The sequence below is a fragment of the Eleutherodactylus coqui genome, chromosome 9 (assembly GCF_035609145.1).
Source record: "Eleutherodactylus coqui strain aEleCoq1 chromosome 9, aEleCoq1.hap1, whole genome shotgun sequence".
NCBI lineage: Eukaryota > Metazoa > Chordata > Amphibia > Anura > Eleutherodactylidae > Eleutherodactylus > Eleutherodactylus coqui.
In genome coordinates this window covers 118,388,421-118,405,836 of record NC_089845.1, presented here as the reverse complement: position 1 = coordinate 118,405,836, position 17,416 = coordinate 118,388,421, and the positions used below count along the sequence as shown (strand labels likewise).

At 42.4% G+C, this 17,416-nt stretch overlaps 1 protein-coding gene across 1 annotated transcript in view; it reads right to left on the bottom strand.

Moving 5' to 3' along the window:
• Positions 1–17,416, bottom strand: part of STK3 (serine/threonine kinase 3) — a 213,020-nt gene that overhangs the window by 179,721 nt on the left and 15,883 nt on the right. The window contains exons 3-6 of the mRNA XM_066578398.1: positions 12,246–12,374; positions 7,084–7,198; positions 1,857–2,021; positions 1,604–1,771 (exon numbers count right to left, since the gene is read on the bottom strand). Coding sequence (XP_066434495.1) covers positions 1,604–1,771; positions 1,857–2,021; positions 7,084–7,198; positions 12,246–12,374 — 577 coding nt within the window. The remainder of the gene's footprint in view (positions 1–1,603; positions 1,772–1,856; positions 2,022–7,083; positions 7,199–12,245; positions 12,375–17,416) is intronic.

The following is a 17,416-nucleotide window of genomic DNA, read 5'->3' as shown; positions in this document are numbered from 1 at the left end:
CTGTGGTTTCTATTGGAACCATTTAGGAGTACATACGACTTATTACATTCTTTCTTACAGACAGGGTGAGCACAAAGCACAGTTCTGGCGTGGTTATTTTTTACAATGTCCACTGCTCAGAATGTAGAATTCATTATTATGATAATCACACTTCAATGACAAAAGAAATAACAAAAATGTTATTTTTTTTGTTTTGATTTCATTTTCAATATGGGAAAAAGCAGTAGTTTAATCTTTTAATATCTTTTATTTTTTAGAACAACAACAACAACAACAAAAAAGCCTTATTTTTTTTCCCCAGGTGAGGAGTTCCAAACAAACTCATCACCTGAAGGGCGTACATAACGTCCCTTCCGTTTTTTTTGTCTTCTAACAGGATTTCACCTTGCGATCATTTGCTGGCTAATACAGTATAATTCAATAGCCCACTATTGCACTATACTGTATTCTCACAGGCAGTGTATCACGACATGCCACATAAACTCCTTAATAGGCATTCCTTCATGGTAGCCCTGAGGACCCTTCAGAAGGCCTTGGGCTGCCATGACAACCTAACAGCACCTCGCAATCTTACTGCGAGGGGGCTGTTCAGGACCTTCAGCCGCCAATCGGGGAATTTAGGTACCGATTGTAGCCGGGTGTCAGCTATCACAGAAAGCTTACACTGGTCATGTATGGAGCAGTCTACATGGGAGATGTTACACGCCCGGCAGTGTCCTAGCAGCGTGGGGATTTAGTTATGGCTGGCATTGAGAGTTAGGGTTAGTTTCAGTGTTAGCCTTACATTATTTGCTGTAAATGCCTCCATGTTAATGTCGCCCCCACCGCTCTCACATGGAAGGATTTATAGATAATAATGTAAGCCTAACAGTGAAACTAACCCTAACCCTCCATCCCAGACACAACTAAATTCCCACGCTGCTAGGACCGATCAGCATCTTGTGGGCGTACACTGGGCAGATACAGCCTTCACTATGTCTCCACCTATACTTGTGGTGGAGACAAGATACACCAGTACCGTCTCCTGCTTCGTGTGCCAGATGTCTGAGGCAAGAGTTCCCTAGTGATTTTAGACATGGACATTATTGCACTTTACGTTTGCAGTGCTATATTGTACATTAATGCTACTAGTGTTCATCTGAAGGGGAAGTTACAAGAAATAACATTTATGTGAATGTAGCCTTTTAATACCTAGCAGGTAGAATGAGTATTTGGAGGTAAGCCATCTAGCAGTCATGTGTAATGTGAGGCACATCTGCTAGATACGGAAGAGATTTTTCATTACAACAGTGCAACAGCATGGATAGTTGCAAATGGCGACAAGAGAAAGAAAATCTTGTTCCCATTTGCCAAATTTTGAGCAATGGAGGATTAACCCATACACTGCTCTAGACCACAAAAGGTTTTGATATTAACCCTTTCACAGCCCTAGTTACCCAGGAGTACCATCATTAACCTTTTCTCTGCCCTAAACCACAAGGTATCCTAACACCTGATGTAGACCACCAGCGATACACATATCAACCCCTTCACTGCTCTAGAACCAGTAGGGTTATTGTGTTACACATATAATATATTGTAATATAATATTACAATCACTTACCCTCATTGGATGAATATCTGCATACGGTGGCTTTCCTTCTGCCATTTCTATTGACGTAATTCCTAGAGACCAAATATCCGCTACACAGTTGTACCCAATTTCTTGTATCACTTCAGGAGCCATCCAAAACGGTGTTCCAATTACTGTATTGCGTTTTGCCATTGTATCCTTTTGAAAAGCAATAATACATATTTATACAGGTCTGTCTTAAAAAGGTCCATAAACGTTTAGTACTTCCTCAAATATCACTTACTGTTAACTGGCCTGCAACTCCAAAATCTGCCAATTTAGCATGACCTTCTGTATTGAGGAGGATATTCCCGGCTTTTATATCTCTGTGAATCTTCCTCATAAAGTGTAAGTATTCAAGGCCTTTCAGCGTGGATTTAAGTATCGTAGCAATTTCATCCTCTGTTAGCTGAAAGATACATCCATATGTGTATTTTACATTAAAAACAAAGCAAAGTCAGGTCCTCCTATTACCCAATATTAAAACAACTCAGTTATTTTTCTGCATGCATACTTTTTCTGATTTTCACCGAGTGAGGTTCTGTTTAATTACACGTTTTACAGTGTGAGGTCGATATCACTCTTCGCTAATTTACCCATCCATGTCTTCTTTTCTCCCTTATGCAATGGCTATAAAACTGGGTCAATACAAATATTTACAGGCAATTTCAAGCCTGCCCTATGAACAAAAAAAGTTGTGAGAAACCTGGCAACCATCCCCAAAAATATCAACTACAGAGTGATCATAATTAAAATATCCCTATTAACAGATTGTCTCGAGAGACTTCTACTGGGAGTAACTGAACCAAATGTGATGCCAATACTATCCAGGACATGCTGAACATTGCTACAACTACTGTACATCACCCAGTCAACAATGCTGAAAATCTTTTCTGATTGGGAGATATGCAACTTTTTTTTTTTCCACATGGAAAACGTCTACATGTTCTGGATAGTCTGATTCAATTATGCCCAATAGAGGTCTCTCTCTAGACATCTCTGAATAGGGATCCTTTAATTAGGATTACCCTGTACATCAGCTTTTTTTGCAACTTTCTTTCCCACTGGGCACTTTGAAGCACATTCTACCCCTGCAGTCAAATTAAGGCAGAGTTCATGATTGCGTTTTTTCAACAGATACTGTTTTACAAACTAAACTGTACAAAACTGAAGTGAAACGGAAATGTTTGGGTTTTTTTCGGTTTTCAAGGGATCCGTTAAACCCATCCTTAAAAATGGAAAGTATGCTTTCTGTTCTTTTATGTTCTACTTTCATTTTTAAGCCTTTTAACCCCCTGAGTGGCACGCCCGGATATTTTCCGGGACGAGCTCCACTGCTCATAGCGACATAGCCCGGAAGATTTCCGGGCTATGTATCACTATGGGAGCTGCAGAGCACAATGCCACAAGCTGTGACAGTGTGTTCTGCCTGCACAGACCCACAGAGAACAAAGCAAGGGCTTTGAAAAACCAGCAGAAGATATTGCCGATATGCTGGCAATCTCCTGCTTTGTTTACAGGTTGCCATAGAGACCATCGGCTTGTCAGAAGCAAGCCCATGGTCTCTGTGGCAGGGAGAGCTTGGTGCTTGGCTGTGAGAGGACAGCTAGGTACCAGCTCTTACAGCAGAGATCAGAGAAAACCTCCGATCTCTGCTGTGTTAACCCTTTACATGCTGCAGTCTATGTGACTGCAGCATGTAAAGGGCTGTCACTGCAGCATGTAAAGGGCTGTCACCATCGGACCCCCGGAATGTGATCAGGGGTCCTGATGGGTCCCTGTGGAAGTCCCCTAAAGGGACAAAAAAAAAAAAAAAAGTTAAATTATAAAAAAAATTTACAAAAACACTTGTCTCCCTTTACTTTGTAAAAAATCAAAAATACAAATCACACATGTGGTATCCATGCGTCGTAATGACCCAGAGAAGGAAGTTAATACATTTAACCCCTTAATGACATGGCCCCTTTTTTTCCCCCATTTTTTTTTTCCTCCCCCCTGTTTAAAAAAATCACAACTTGTCCCGCAAAAAACAAGCCCTCATATGGCCATGTCAATGGAAAAATGAAAAAGTTATGGCTCTTGAGACGCAACTGCAAAATTAGTTGAAATTCAATGATTAGACCATTTTAAAAAAACCTGCCCTGGTGGGCACGGCAGGGTGGTAGGAAACCCGCCACTCAAGGGGTTAAATGGATCGGCTTTGGACTGCTTGGCTTGTTCATCTTCCCTTCCATCCCAGTTTTTTTGAATGCCCACAAATAAACCTGGATATAAAAACAAAAAAGGGAAACTAGATAAAAACTTTTTTTTCCCAGACTCCCATTGACCACAGTGTAAAAAAATTGGATTTTTTTGAGGGGGGGGGGGGGGGGTTCATCTAAACAAAAAAATAGCAGTAGTCTGCACTTTTGCTCTAGTGTGAAAAAAAGAATCGAGATGCAACACTGAGAAACATATTGAAACTGACGATCTTCAGTTTCAATGCATTTCTACTGGCAAGAAAACCAAAATGTTTTTTCAGTTTTGCTGCCCTCACAACGGAACAATTAGGCAAAATAGCCCTAATGCCATCAAGCTGCCGTAGAGCAACAAGAGCAGCTAACAGACAAGAATAATATAATTTCATCAGAGTAAGGGAAGTTAGATCATTAGCCCCTACTGGGGACAGGAAGTGATCTGTATGGCGAAAACTTCCTGCATCACTTTATAAGCAATGGAAATAGAAAATTGCAACTTAAAGAAATAAACCTAAAAGTGTGGAAAAAAACCCAGCCTACATTAAGGCCTTGTGTATACAGCCACATTATGGCTCCATGGGCCATCAACAGTACCGCCATGCTCTCAAATTTGATGCAAAGGTATACAGGGTCCTAATCTATATTGGATCCTGGACTCGTAGCATCATAGTGCCAAGGATGTGAGCACTCATGCCAGGAAAAGTGGACGGTGACACTGTAGCCTCTGATTGGCAACAACAGTCACCTGACTTCCGCCATCAGCACAGACTAGGTTCGTCACAGGACTTGCTGCACAGTTTCCCGCAGTTTGAAGACAAGAGGTGCGATTGTGATTTTATTGCATGGGCAGCTATTTAGCTTTATTTCAAAGCATGAACCCCCCTTAAAGAAAGAAACAAACACAATAAAACAGCATAAAAAAGGTAAAAGTAAAATCCTGATCTGAATTATTGATAAAATAGTAAAAATAAAAAAGAATTCAAAATGTGTGAACATTCCGCAAAACCTGACATTCCCTCTCCGTACATTACGTTCCTCAGAACAAACACGGTTGTGCATAAAATGCCAATATACAGTAAGTTTGTCGATTTCCAAAACTGAGCAATAACATGACAACTGCAATCTAAAAGCAGGAAGCAGTGCGGGGACTTTACTCTAGAGGGGGCTGAAAACCTGGAAAAATATCTGCTTTCCCTAGGCTCCTAAAAAAGCGAAAGGTTAAACGCTCTCTTCCCATTTCTCAATTCCCACTTCAAAGTCCCATTTAGGGTTGGCCAGCCCTTTAAGAATGCAATATCATGCTTTGCGGTAAGTGCAGATGTTTTTCCTGCGCAGCTGGAAAACGTACAATCTGTGTTATCTACTGTGATCAGCAAACAGGGACGTTTCTGAGGTTTAACATGATTGCAAATCCGGCCATAATAAAATAAAGGCTGCTTCACCTACAGATTAAAGGAGACAGAAGCACACAGGCAAACAAAATCAAACTGTTAACATCAGCGGGGCTGGTAGCGCTGCAGGCTGTATGGTCAGAAAGGAGCATTGTGCAGCGATGGGGAAGTAGAGGTGGTTGGTTCAATGCTCACAAGATTGAAGGGTATGGATAAAAATGTATTTAGCCTGAATCCATTAACATTCCTTTCTCGTATTGCATTTACTTTCTCTTGTTTATGGTCACCACACATAATTTGTAATTTTCCAGTAGTTTCTATTTTTATGCAATCGAGATGTAAAACAATTATGGAGCTTATTAGAAAAGTTTCCACTGCAAACTTTCTCAGCGCTCTCCTGTTTCAATGAATGGCGACAATAAATGGAATTTTAAAAAAGGCAAAAAGGCCCCTATTACACTTACATAGTCTGTATATATTACTATATGCTCTATCAGGATGTTGCCTATATACAAAATACACCGCATACATCCTGTAGAGTACTTGCAGATGACCTTATATTCTAGAATGGCTGGTCACATGACTAGCTGAAGTAATGGGCAGCATTTAGAAACTTGCAATGCGTGATGAGTCGAAACAGACATCTCTCCTGAAACTGTCCATGGTACTGACATTGAGGAAGATGCAACGGTCAATGGACCTCGATAGAAGAGGCTCATGAAGACCAGCACTGTTTAACTGGAAGGCAGGAGATCGCCGCAGATTCAGCTTCTGTAACCCCCAGCAAACAAGCAAGGGATGCAATTTTAGATCATGCCGTATATCCCCGCTGCAGAAGAAATGTACATTACTTGGTAGATCAATTACAAAAGAAAAGAGAAAAAAAAAAAGGGGGATTTATTTTTCTATGCAGTTTTTGCAGAGCCATCCAGTAAAGGGGGCTTTCTGTCAAACCATTATGGCCTTATATGCAGGCATCCATGTATAAATCTCGTTCACATGGCCGGCTAACCCGGGGTTAGCGGCCGCAGGGAAATTCGACAGCAAATCTGCCCTGTGTAAACCCAGCCTAACTCTCTGTATCGCACACAGAGAAAAAAACGCATCATAAAGGACATTATACAGCAGTACTGAGTAGCACAGAAGTTATTTCATTAGCTGTAACACTGTAAATCACTTACCATTAGTCACAGCAGTGTTTGTACGATTGTCTCTCCTTCAACTATCTATAGACTTCAATGAGCAGCCTGAGACTATACCCACCCCAGCTTCCTGCTATCCCCCTTGCTAGCTATGTTACCAAAGACAGACTTCACTTGACAACTTGAAGTGGACAGTAAATCAGAAGGAAGAGAGACATCTAATGTTTGGAGACTTTTTTTCAGCAGAAAATCATCATTTTAGGTAAATAAAGTGAAATGTATTTTTAATAGTTATCTCAAATTTGCACAAGCTATCTCCAAGTGTGCTGGCCATTTAAAAAGGTTCCCTCTCTTTGTGGCAATAAACCTCAGAAGAAAGAGGAGGGAAGTGTCCTACAAACACAGCAGACATCCCGTTTCTGCAACATAGACTTCAATAAACCATTTCAGTTCTCACAGTTTCGGCTCACTGACCAAAACAGAAGTTATATTTCCAACTAAAAAGGATTTCTGTCTTCCAGACAACCTCTTATGCCACTTTGGTATATATTTGGCTGATAGAAAACAATAGGGTACTTCAGGCATATGTTCCCATACGTGAATAAAGGCTTTCAAAAGTGAAAGAAAGCTGTCAAAATTAGAAGATTCACTTACTTTAAAAAAAAAAAATACTCACTACTAAATAATCTGAATATACTTACAGTTTTATTTCGTAATCGAATTATATCGGAGACGGAGCCAGCTCCACAGTACTCCATTACTATCCATAAATCGGTATTTTTAAAGTAGCTGCCATAATATTTCACAACATAGTGGCTACAAAAAGGAAAAACAGAAAACACTCATTTTACATGTGAAGGCAGAAGTTATCATGTTATCCACATTATATATGAACTGATGCTATACACTTCCAAGCAGAACTTCTCTAACAGTGCAGCGCCCCCCCAGGTAGAAGTGAGGCTCAGCAAGGGAGGCAGTTCTCACCAAAGAGATTATATGCTGCTAAATCCTTGTTTAGCTGCACTATGCTCTTAATTAGCAACACGACGGACTTTTTTGTACCGATTTTAGTGTTCTACTTGATTTAGAAGTTAAAGAGTAACAGGACTTTCAATTTATTTTTTTTATGTAAAGAAGCAGCAAGTTCCAGCTTTTTTGTTAAAATTAACAGATTTAGGACACTTATTAGGAAATCGCACTTCAACCCTAATAGCCGGCTTGCAACGAGACCACAGCATGCTGTTTAAGAGCCATGACAGCTTGATGCACTGTGAATGCCCCCATTTAGACTGCTTTGAGCGAGAATCATTGGATCTAAATGGGCCTTAAAGCCTCCTGTCCACTGGCAAATTTTCACTGCATTCCCTGCGGGGAACACAGTGAACGCTTACCATAGCGTTGCTATGGAAAATGCAACTCTCCTGTCCACGAGCGGAGAATTATAGCGATAGCATGCTGCGAATTGCCGCAATTCTCCGAGGTGAGCCCATCTGTCAGACGGATTTCCGCGGTAAGCCTGTCAGCTGGCTCCTGCTGCCCGGTGGCGGATCCCGCAACACCCGTGGACAGGCAGCCTTAAGCTTAAAGTACCCAGTTTAAATTCCAAGATGGAAAAAGATTTTAATTTTAGGTTTTGATTTGTCTGCTGCTTCCAGAAACCTAGAAATCCATGTGACCTTTGAGAGCTTTGTATCGTAAAAAGAGACTGCGTGCTGCTATATGGACCCTTAATATACTAGAGGAAAGGACATGTCCAGTACGCTTTTAAGACAGTCAAGAAATATTTGGCGTGGAGGATTGGTATCTTTGCTTCACTACACCACGATGCAAATTTTCTCCTCCCTGTGAGTATAATATTTCCTGCTAGACAGCAAGATTTGGATCACCCTTTGTCAAGTCCTTCAAGTATAAGCATGGATTATTCAGTATCTATGCTGAAAGATACATTGTGATAGGTTAGTGGACTCTGGAAGGGTTGGAAGATGCCTTTGTTTCTGGATACTCGAGTTCTTCAAAAGAGAACCAGCTTCTCCTGAGCCAAAACTGGACTACAATAATCAAATGACATTTTTTGTGAAGAAGTTTCTGAAGTACTCTAGGAACCAGAGGGATTGGAGATAATGCATATAGTAGCTTGTGGCCCTAGTTCTGCGTCAGCGCATCCACTGCATTAGGATCATCTCTTGGATCGAGTGAGAAAAATGTTTACTTTGCATTTTTTTTCTCGTTACAAGGAGATCTGGGGGACTCCCCATTTGTTTATCGGGTTCTTAAAGACTTCCTCGTAAGGAGACCCTTCCACTGAATCCAGTGTTTGATGACTGAAGAAATTCGCCTTTGTATTTATTTAGGGTTCTTTTTAGGCGAGTTGGTGAGATGGAAAGAACATGCTGCTCCACCCAACTGAATATCCTTTGCGCAAGGCATTGTAGAGAAGTATGTTTTGATAGCAAACAAAGGCTACTGCTGTGAGATTGTCGGAGAATATTTTTAGATGCTGATTCCTGGTAAGATCTGTTGACTTCTGAAGGGCTTTCCATGTCGCATAAACTTCTCTGAGGACTGATGCTTGATGTTCTGAGACCAAGTTCCTTGATAAGAAAAGGTCATCTATCTAAGCCCCCTAACCAAAAGAACTGACCAGAATCACAGAATCTTGAAGCCCACTGACCCCTTTGTCAAATTGTTGTTCAATAGCCACCAGTGTAGATAAATTTTTACAGTATTTACTATTACTTAAAGGGGTTGTCCCGTGAAAGCAAGTGGGGTTATACACTTCTGTATGGCCATATTAATGCACTTTGTAATATACATCGTGCATTAAATATGAGCCATACAGAAGTTATACACTTACCCCCTCCGTTGCTGGCGTCCTCGTCTCCATGGCCCCGTCTAATTTCAGCGTCTAATCGCCCGATTAGACGGGCTTGCGTAGAAGGGTCTTCTCCCTTCTGGTCGGTCCGGGCACGAGCAGCTTTCTGGCTCCGCCCCCTTCTATGCATCATCGCGTAGCTCCGCCCCGTCACGTGTGCCGATTCCAGTCAATCAGGAGGCTGGAATCGGCAATGGACCGCACAGAGCCCATGGTGCACCATGGGAGAAGACCCGCGGTGCACCATGGGAGAAAACCGCAGTGCATCATTGGGAAAGGACCGGCGGCCATCTTTAAAAGAAGAAAAGAAGATGCTGCGCAAACTGGGAAGGAGGTAAGCGATATATATATTTTTTTTTTTTTAATTACAAACGGTATCGATTTTAACGGGGCAGAATGCAGGGGTAGGTTGAAAAAAAAAAATTTGCATTTCGCCGCGGGACAACCCCTTTAATCTAATCGAATTTATTATCTTTTTGTCTAGAAAAGTCAGTTTCTTGTCCCAGACAGAAAGAATTGTGTTCTGGAGAATTCTTGTATAAAATGGGCCCATGCAACCGCTGGAATGCAAGAGGTTAGTTACCCTAGAAGGGACAAGCTGATTGCATAGAACAAGTCTTTAGTTACAGAAATGTTTTGCTCTGAAGCTGAATGTTTGGTATTTTATCTGCAGTGAGAAAAGTGCATTAAACTTCTCTGAGTACGGAACTAGTCAGAGAAAGGTCTCTCTTTGACTGGGAGTCATTTCCGATTTTCCCAATGGATTATCCGGCCTAGAGAGTGAAGAAGCTGGATAGTAATTAGCAGAAGGAAATTTAAGAGCTCCTCCGTTTCGGCTACAATCTGGATGTCGTCCAAATATGGAATTATTATAATTGTTTTTTTCCTTCGGGCGAAGACTCGTTCCACCATTATTTTCATAAAGATATCCTGAAAGGTAGACGTTTGAACTGAAAATGATGTATTTCTGTTCCCATAGGTATTGCAAATCTGAGGTACAGGTTAGGACACGAAAATAAGCATCCCTTAAATCTATAGTTGCAATAAAGGCCCCTTTCTTTATTAACGTCACTATAGCTGAGAGTTTGCAAATTACTCATTTGTTCAAACGTTTCAGATTTATAAAAATGCGAAATTCTCCATTGGGTTTTTTGGACATGAAATAGTTTGGAATAATGACCTTGCTCAGGTAAAGGAACAGGAATCACTGCCTCCAACTGCTAGAAATTCTGAACTTCCTGTTGAATTAGACTTAACTAAGAGGAGAGGCAAGAAGTTATTGTGGACATTTGAGGAGGGCGAGAAATGAGCTCTACGTGGTATCCTCCTTTATGAGTTTTGCAATCTGGAAATGTTTGCAGAGCAGAGCCCATTGGCCCCAAAAAGTCTATAATCTTGCCCCTACTGGAATGGCATCATTATTTTGATCAGGGCTGAAAAGGAAGTTTCTTCCTCTACCTCTTCTTTACATAACTCCAGTGCGCCTTTACCCCTGCAAGTTTCTTGAGTTTGCTCTGAAGAATGGAAAGGGGCTTTCTTTTATGTGTTTTTTGCATCAAGAAAACCTGTCTAAAGCTTTCCCCAAGATCTTCTCAAAATCTGGCTCAAACAGAAACAGACCATAGAAAGGCAAGGAACGCGACTTATTTTTTTCAGCCATATTCCCTGACCAGGATTAAGCCATAAAACATTTCTAGTGGAATTACACAAGGCTACAGTATGTGCTGATAGTTCGACTAACTCTGCAGTTGCGTTTACCAAAAAGCCAGTGGTCATTTTAGAATCGGCACTAAATTGAAAATCTGTTCATGGGGGTTTTATTCTGAATGTGTAATTCCAGTTGATTTAGCTAGACATTAGAGTTTTAACCATTCACGTGGTTGCAACTCCTGACTTAAGTAAAGCCGAAATCACCTCCCATGGTTTTTTGGGGGGATGCTTGGGATCTTTTAACAATGCAGCATCCAAAAGGGTAAAGAGAAACTTTAGCTATTGGGACATCCACTTGTGGTAAGGCCTTCCAGTCCTCTTCTGAGAAGGGGTAATGTCTCTTAATACCTCTCAAAATGAAAGAAACCATTTCTGGCCTGTTCCATTCCTTTTTAATAAGCTTATGAATATTTTTGTGGACCTGGAAAGTATGTTTATGTCTTTCTCCCAGACCAAAGATCGCATCTTGAATGGTTTGAGGCTTTTTTGGCTCATCTATATTAAGAGTGGCTCCAATTGCCTTAATTAATCAATATCATCTGGACGGAAGAGTAATTTTTTTTGTAGTCACCATTATCATCTGAACTATCGTCAAGATTTTCACCTTCTTCAACTTCAGAGAAAAGCAGGCTCTTTTCGGAATCAAAGTAATTACCAAAACTACTTAGGAGCTCCAGGCACCACTCTGGATACCGGCTACCGACAGGACAGGAAAAACACAGAGGAGGATGGGAGCTTTAAATCTCTATGTTTTCCCTATCCTAAAGGAAGAAGGCAATCTCAGGTAGTGCTGTCGTGAAGTCGACTGGGAAAGCTGTGATTTTTTGAAAGTGCGGATGGAAAAATTGAAGAAAAATAAAATCTACAGCAGGAAGGGGTTAAAATAAGCATAAAAGGAGTCAATGATGTTGCGAAATCAGAGATTGGTGCAACCCTAGATAAACGTTTGTGCATCGTATGATCACTTCTGTAAAAACTGCCTTCCTGGCTATACTTCACCAACAACTGGTGGGCGCTCCATAGTTTGAGAAGAAAGAGCAACTAAAAAAGGCCCTAAACCCCCTGTGTGAATGGGCCTTACGCCCTGCATTGCTTAGGTAATACAGCCATTTTCATGATGTCTCACATTTTTGTAGATCTAGTTCAGATCTGGTGGACAGTAAGCTTTATCAAGACCTTCGTTGTCCATCATCCGTGTATGTGCAAAAGACATAGTGGAGTAAATTAACCATTCCCCTGCCCCTCTCCTTACAACTCATTTGACACAAGAGACCTGCTTACCTGTCACATTGTTGCATTATAGAAATTTCCTTAATGATTTCTTGCAGATCCGACTCCACAGGAACTTGTTTAATTGCAACAACTTGCCCAGATTCTTTGTGAATGGCTTTAAATACACTGCCATAGGACCTGTAGAGCAGGAGTGGAAAGGAGAACAACTTAGCAACAAAAGCAAGTCAATGTTACAGCACCAGTCAGTTGTAAACTCAGGATAGGTTATGAACAACAGAACAGACCCAAACCCATCAGCTGTTCTCCGGGCACTACACCGAGCTGTACACTATATGGACAGATGTATTTGGACACTGCAGAAAATCAGCAAATATGCAAATACTGATTTGCCGAATGGTATGCTGAGAAGGGCATGGGTAAAATAAAAAGCCTCTCACTATGTAATAACCATTTATCCGATCAAGCCCTTGTGGGGTGAATTGGAGCGACGGGTACGACACCGCCACTCAGGTCCATCCTCGCAACAATCTCTTCTGACAGCCTGGCACAAGGAATGGCATGCATTTAATTTCCAATCGTATTATAAGCCTGGGGTCACACAGGACAGAATTCCAGTGGAATTCTCGTGAAATTGCTGCACCGAAAAACCGCAAGAATTTTGCTGGAATAGCGCAGCTTCAAAACCCGTGGGTTTTGTAGTGGTTTTGCCGTCGGCATTCTGCTGCGACTTTCTCCCCCCATAGAGAGGAGAGAGGCCGCTGCGGAAAACAGAAAGAATAGACATGCTGCGGAATTGAATTCTGCGCCGCATATCAGTTTCCATGCGGATTGGCTGCAGCGTGTGGACAAGATTTTTTCAAAATGTCGTCCACTTTGCTGGCTAATCCCGGGGAAAAGAAGCTGCGGGCGGAATTTCCGTGGCGATTCCACGGCATGTGAACCCAGCCTTAAATTTCTGCTTTTCGCTTTGGTGTATTTTTTCTTCTTTTTAAACTGTACATAAGTAAAAAGAACCTGCAACATAGCAGTTTACACTGGCCAGTAGCTTTGATGTACAGACCAGCGACAATGTGAAGACCGTTATCTTATTTATGTACTCCCGGAGGCCTAGATGTAGGACCGTAACACTACACACAGATAAGGTGCAAGGCATGCACTTCCTGAAGCCTGCAAAACCGGGGAACCGCTGACGGCACTGGTGTGGCCAGGATTTAAAAGGAGATTATGTGCCTCCCCCCCTTCATGTTATCATGTATGCAGCTGCCTGTTTGCTTTTTCCCCCAAGTTCTGAAAAGCCGAAGTGAAGCTTAAAAGCTGCCCTACTGCCAAAAAAACCCCTAAGAATGCTAAAATTAGTGTTGATCACCGAACCACCACCCCCACCCCCGCTTCCCACTTCTGTTCTAACACATTCTAGAATCCCCCACTGGTTTCCATACTTCCTGGTCCATATGGACACATACATTCTATGACTGCTGCAACCAACACATTTTGGGGCATTTTTGGGGGGTTGAGGGGGACAAATGGCAGCATCGCCGATGCACAGAACCCACGCGACAGCCGCTGGAGTTACTAAAATAGTAACATTCACATTCCATGAACAGCGTGTATTCATGGTTTTTCTTCACTTGCGTGGCATGACACCCATCGAGATTCATCGTCAGGATGAATGGACCAAAAGGAGCCTCGGCCACACATCACTTGGTCAAACATCATGGTTGTACAGATGGAGCAAGTGGTTATAAAACGACTAGCGAGTGACTGTAGTAGAGACTGCCTGCAAACAACATTTTCGTAGGATCTGGGCACACCATTATACATGAAGATCTAAGGGCTCATATCCACTGGCTAATTATATTTACGAAATCCGCACGGGTGTCCCACATGCATGATCCGCGCTCCATAGGGATGCATTGGACACCCGCAGGTAAGCAAATACCTGCGGATGTCATTTTTCCCTGCCGTGCAGATCACACGTGTGGGAGATCACCAGCAGCATGCTCTATTTTCTGTGGATTTCCCGCACGGACGGCTCCCGCAAGCTTCTATTGAAGCAGTCTGTCCGTATCGGCAGCACACCCGCAGCTTAATTTCTGGTCTGCCACGGGAAAGCAGGAATTAAAAAAAGAAAAAAAGGAGTGCACGGCGCATGTGCGCGGCACGCTGCCGTCGTGCCGAGCACATCTGCCGTGCAGAAAGAAAGAAGATCCGGTCGCAACAGACGGGAACCCGCAGAGTCCAGACAGGTGAGTATTATCGATTTATAGGCCTCATGTCTGCGAGAAAGGAGGGACCCGCTGTGGGATTCTGCATGGAGAATCCATGCTGGCCCAAATTTTCAAGATGCAGTGCAAGAAAAAAAATGGGGAAAAAAAAAATAAAGATTGCACATGTTCTTTCATCAAGACAGCGATCCGGCTGATGAGGTGGCCGTTATTCAGGGGTTTCTTCATGACAACAACTTTGAAGTGGTTCCTCATGCTCCTGACTCCCCCCATCTTGCACCCAGTGAGGTTTGACTTTCCCCAACGCTGTGGTCACACGTTATCCAGTTGTGCTGCCCTTGCATCAACGATTCTCCGGTGGGTAGATCAGACCCCTAAAGAAGCGTTCGAAGCAACCATGAAATCAAGACGTCAACATAGTAAAAGATGTGCACGTCAAGAGGGAGATTGTGTTGAGAAGTCACAATACTTAACAGTAGACCCTGGAACTTGAATGCACCCACTAAAAATTTTTAATTACCTTTTTGTCACACTGTTGCTCTCCAAGTGGCCCTTCCTCAGGATTTTAATGTGGTACAGATTATTTTGGAGTTATAAAATGTTATATAGCGCCAAATTATTCTGCGACACTTTCAGCCATGATCACCATTAAGTGACATGTTTGGTGCAGCTCACTTGTACCTCATCGATGCCCTGACATCCGTAGCCCTCTTTCCTTTATCGTCCATTCGCCTACATTACTTATTAACAAAAGTTTTCCGTTTAAGGGTGCCTACGCACTTGCCATTTTTTTTCCTGTGACGTTTTGCGTTTTTTCCTCAAGAGCAATTAGTATAGAATGTGTTCTTGTCCATCTGGGGGGTTTTTTCAGTTTCGTGGGGTTTTTTCACATAGGAACTGTCAGTTGCATATGTCTCCTTATTTTTCTCTTAATGCACCCATGATTGTCAATGGAGGGCTGCAAAAAACGCGCAAAAACACCGCGTTTTTCACGCGCGAAAATCGGCAACGCAAGTGGGTAGGCGCCCTTATACAAGAAACATCTGGAGCCGTTTACATACGATTACATTATTAGTTTCCCCATTTCTGCGGCAGATCCCATCAGATTGACACATATGTTAGATCGCTGCCACTGTATATCACACTATTCATTGCTGCTCCACAAAGAAAATCAATGTACTAACTGATTTTGCATTTCATTTAGACAATCCAAATAGGCTACCCACGGCAGGGACATACAACAAACTGATGAATTTGGAAATCAATTTGACTATACTAGGAGTCATCTGCACCTTAAAAGGAACGTGTCATCACCGATAAGCACCATACACTAAAGGCCCATTTACACGTGATCGTTTTGCATAAAGTGTTGATGGACATTAGTGTCCAATCCATTAACACTTAATCAGCTTCATTTGCATGTAAAAGGGCCCTAGGGAGCTGTTTGCAGAGTACAGCATGTGGTCTGAGCTCTGCACACAGCTCCATTGTACTCGCATGCACTGTCCGCAGAATACAATGTAAACTGTGACTCCTGTACAGAACTAAGCATGCGGTCTCTTATCTCTCGCAGGCTGAACGATCGATTTTAAGCTCACCCTAAAATCATCATTCAGCTGAAGAGTGAACGCTGGCAGCATTTACACACGATTATCGCTCATATGCCATTGTTTGAACTAATTTTGAGCAATAATCCTTGCGTGTAAACGGGCCATCAGTTTATGGGCTTGTAGGTCAGCGGCTAAGGAGACCGGGAGTGTACTTTTCATACTTACCCAGCTCCTTGTTGTCACTCCTGGAGGTTCGCTGTCCGGTCCGTGCATTGGACTCATCGCTGCAGTTTGTGCGCGCACACATTGTTCTCTACTGGAGTTCAAGCTTGCATACTGCCTGCAAAGAGGAGTCCAACGCGGACTGCCCACCAACTTCCAGAGAAGATGGTGAACGAACAGGGAGCTGGGTAAGTATAAGAAGTACACCCCAAGACTCCTCAGCCCCATTCTTCAAGCTCATAAACTTGATTTATGGTGCATATAAGTGATCCCAAGTTCCCTTTTAAGACGACCCATCAACTCCCAAGATGTCCACTTTTATTAATACTTACATTCTTCATAAAACAACAACTTCAAAGCATCTTAGAGCTCTGAACTGTATTGTTCCCCTGTTGTTCCTCCTGGAAAAGTAAGAATAAATTGACAGCTGTCTGTTACAATTTCCCTTGTCAATAACATGTGCATTGATACAGCGTGTGAAACTGACAGCACCGAACGGACAGCGGAGGAGTGATTAGACACACGTCGTATTGACAAAGGGAATGGTAACCCTACCCTTGATGTACAACACACACCACTTGACTAGTAAGCCTAAATCGTTTGGCATAAGTACAGCAAGTGATAGCTCTACTGACTTCACAGGAAGGCGATCCCTGCAGCGAAGCCACCGCGCTCAGGATAGAGTTTCTTCTTGTACAGAAACATAAAATAAACATGAGCGAGAAAGAACAAGAAACGGGTCAGAAGAGAAAGGCTGCAACAAGCTGCGGTATTCTGTGCAGCCAGAGACGGTTACTTCCGCTGCTAGGAGAAGTAAAGAAATAACCGTAACTGTATCAAGGAACAAAAACCCACCGCTAAAAAGCAACAGGAAGTTCCTAGCAGTGAAGTCACGGAGTTACTACACAATGAACTGATACGGTTTGTCACAGAGGTCTCAGGAATGGTCTCGGGGGTCCGTAGACATTGTGAACAGTTATAGTAATAATAGGAGATTTGCTGTCAACCGCTAAAAAATACAATCTCTGGCCGGCTCACCCAACAGTAATTTGCTGCATTCCGCCTGCGAGTTACGTAGTACACAGTGGGCATTGTGTGCTTGCTGCGGGTCGCCAATCCCATGAATTATCTTGGCGTGTATACCCGCGTAATACGTGCCAAGATAGAACATGCTGTGACTTATTTTGCACATATTTTGCACGTGTGCGAATGCTGCTTGCTA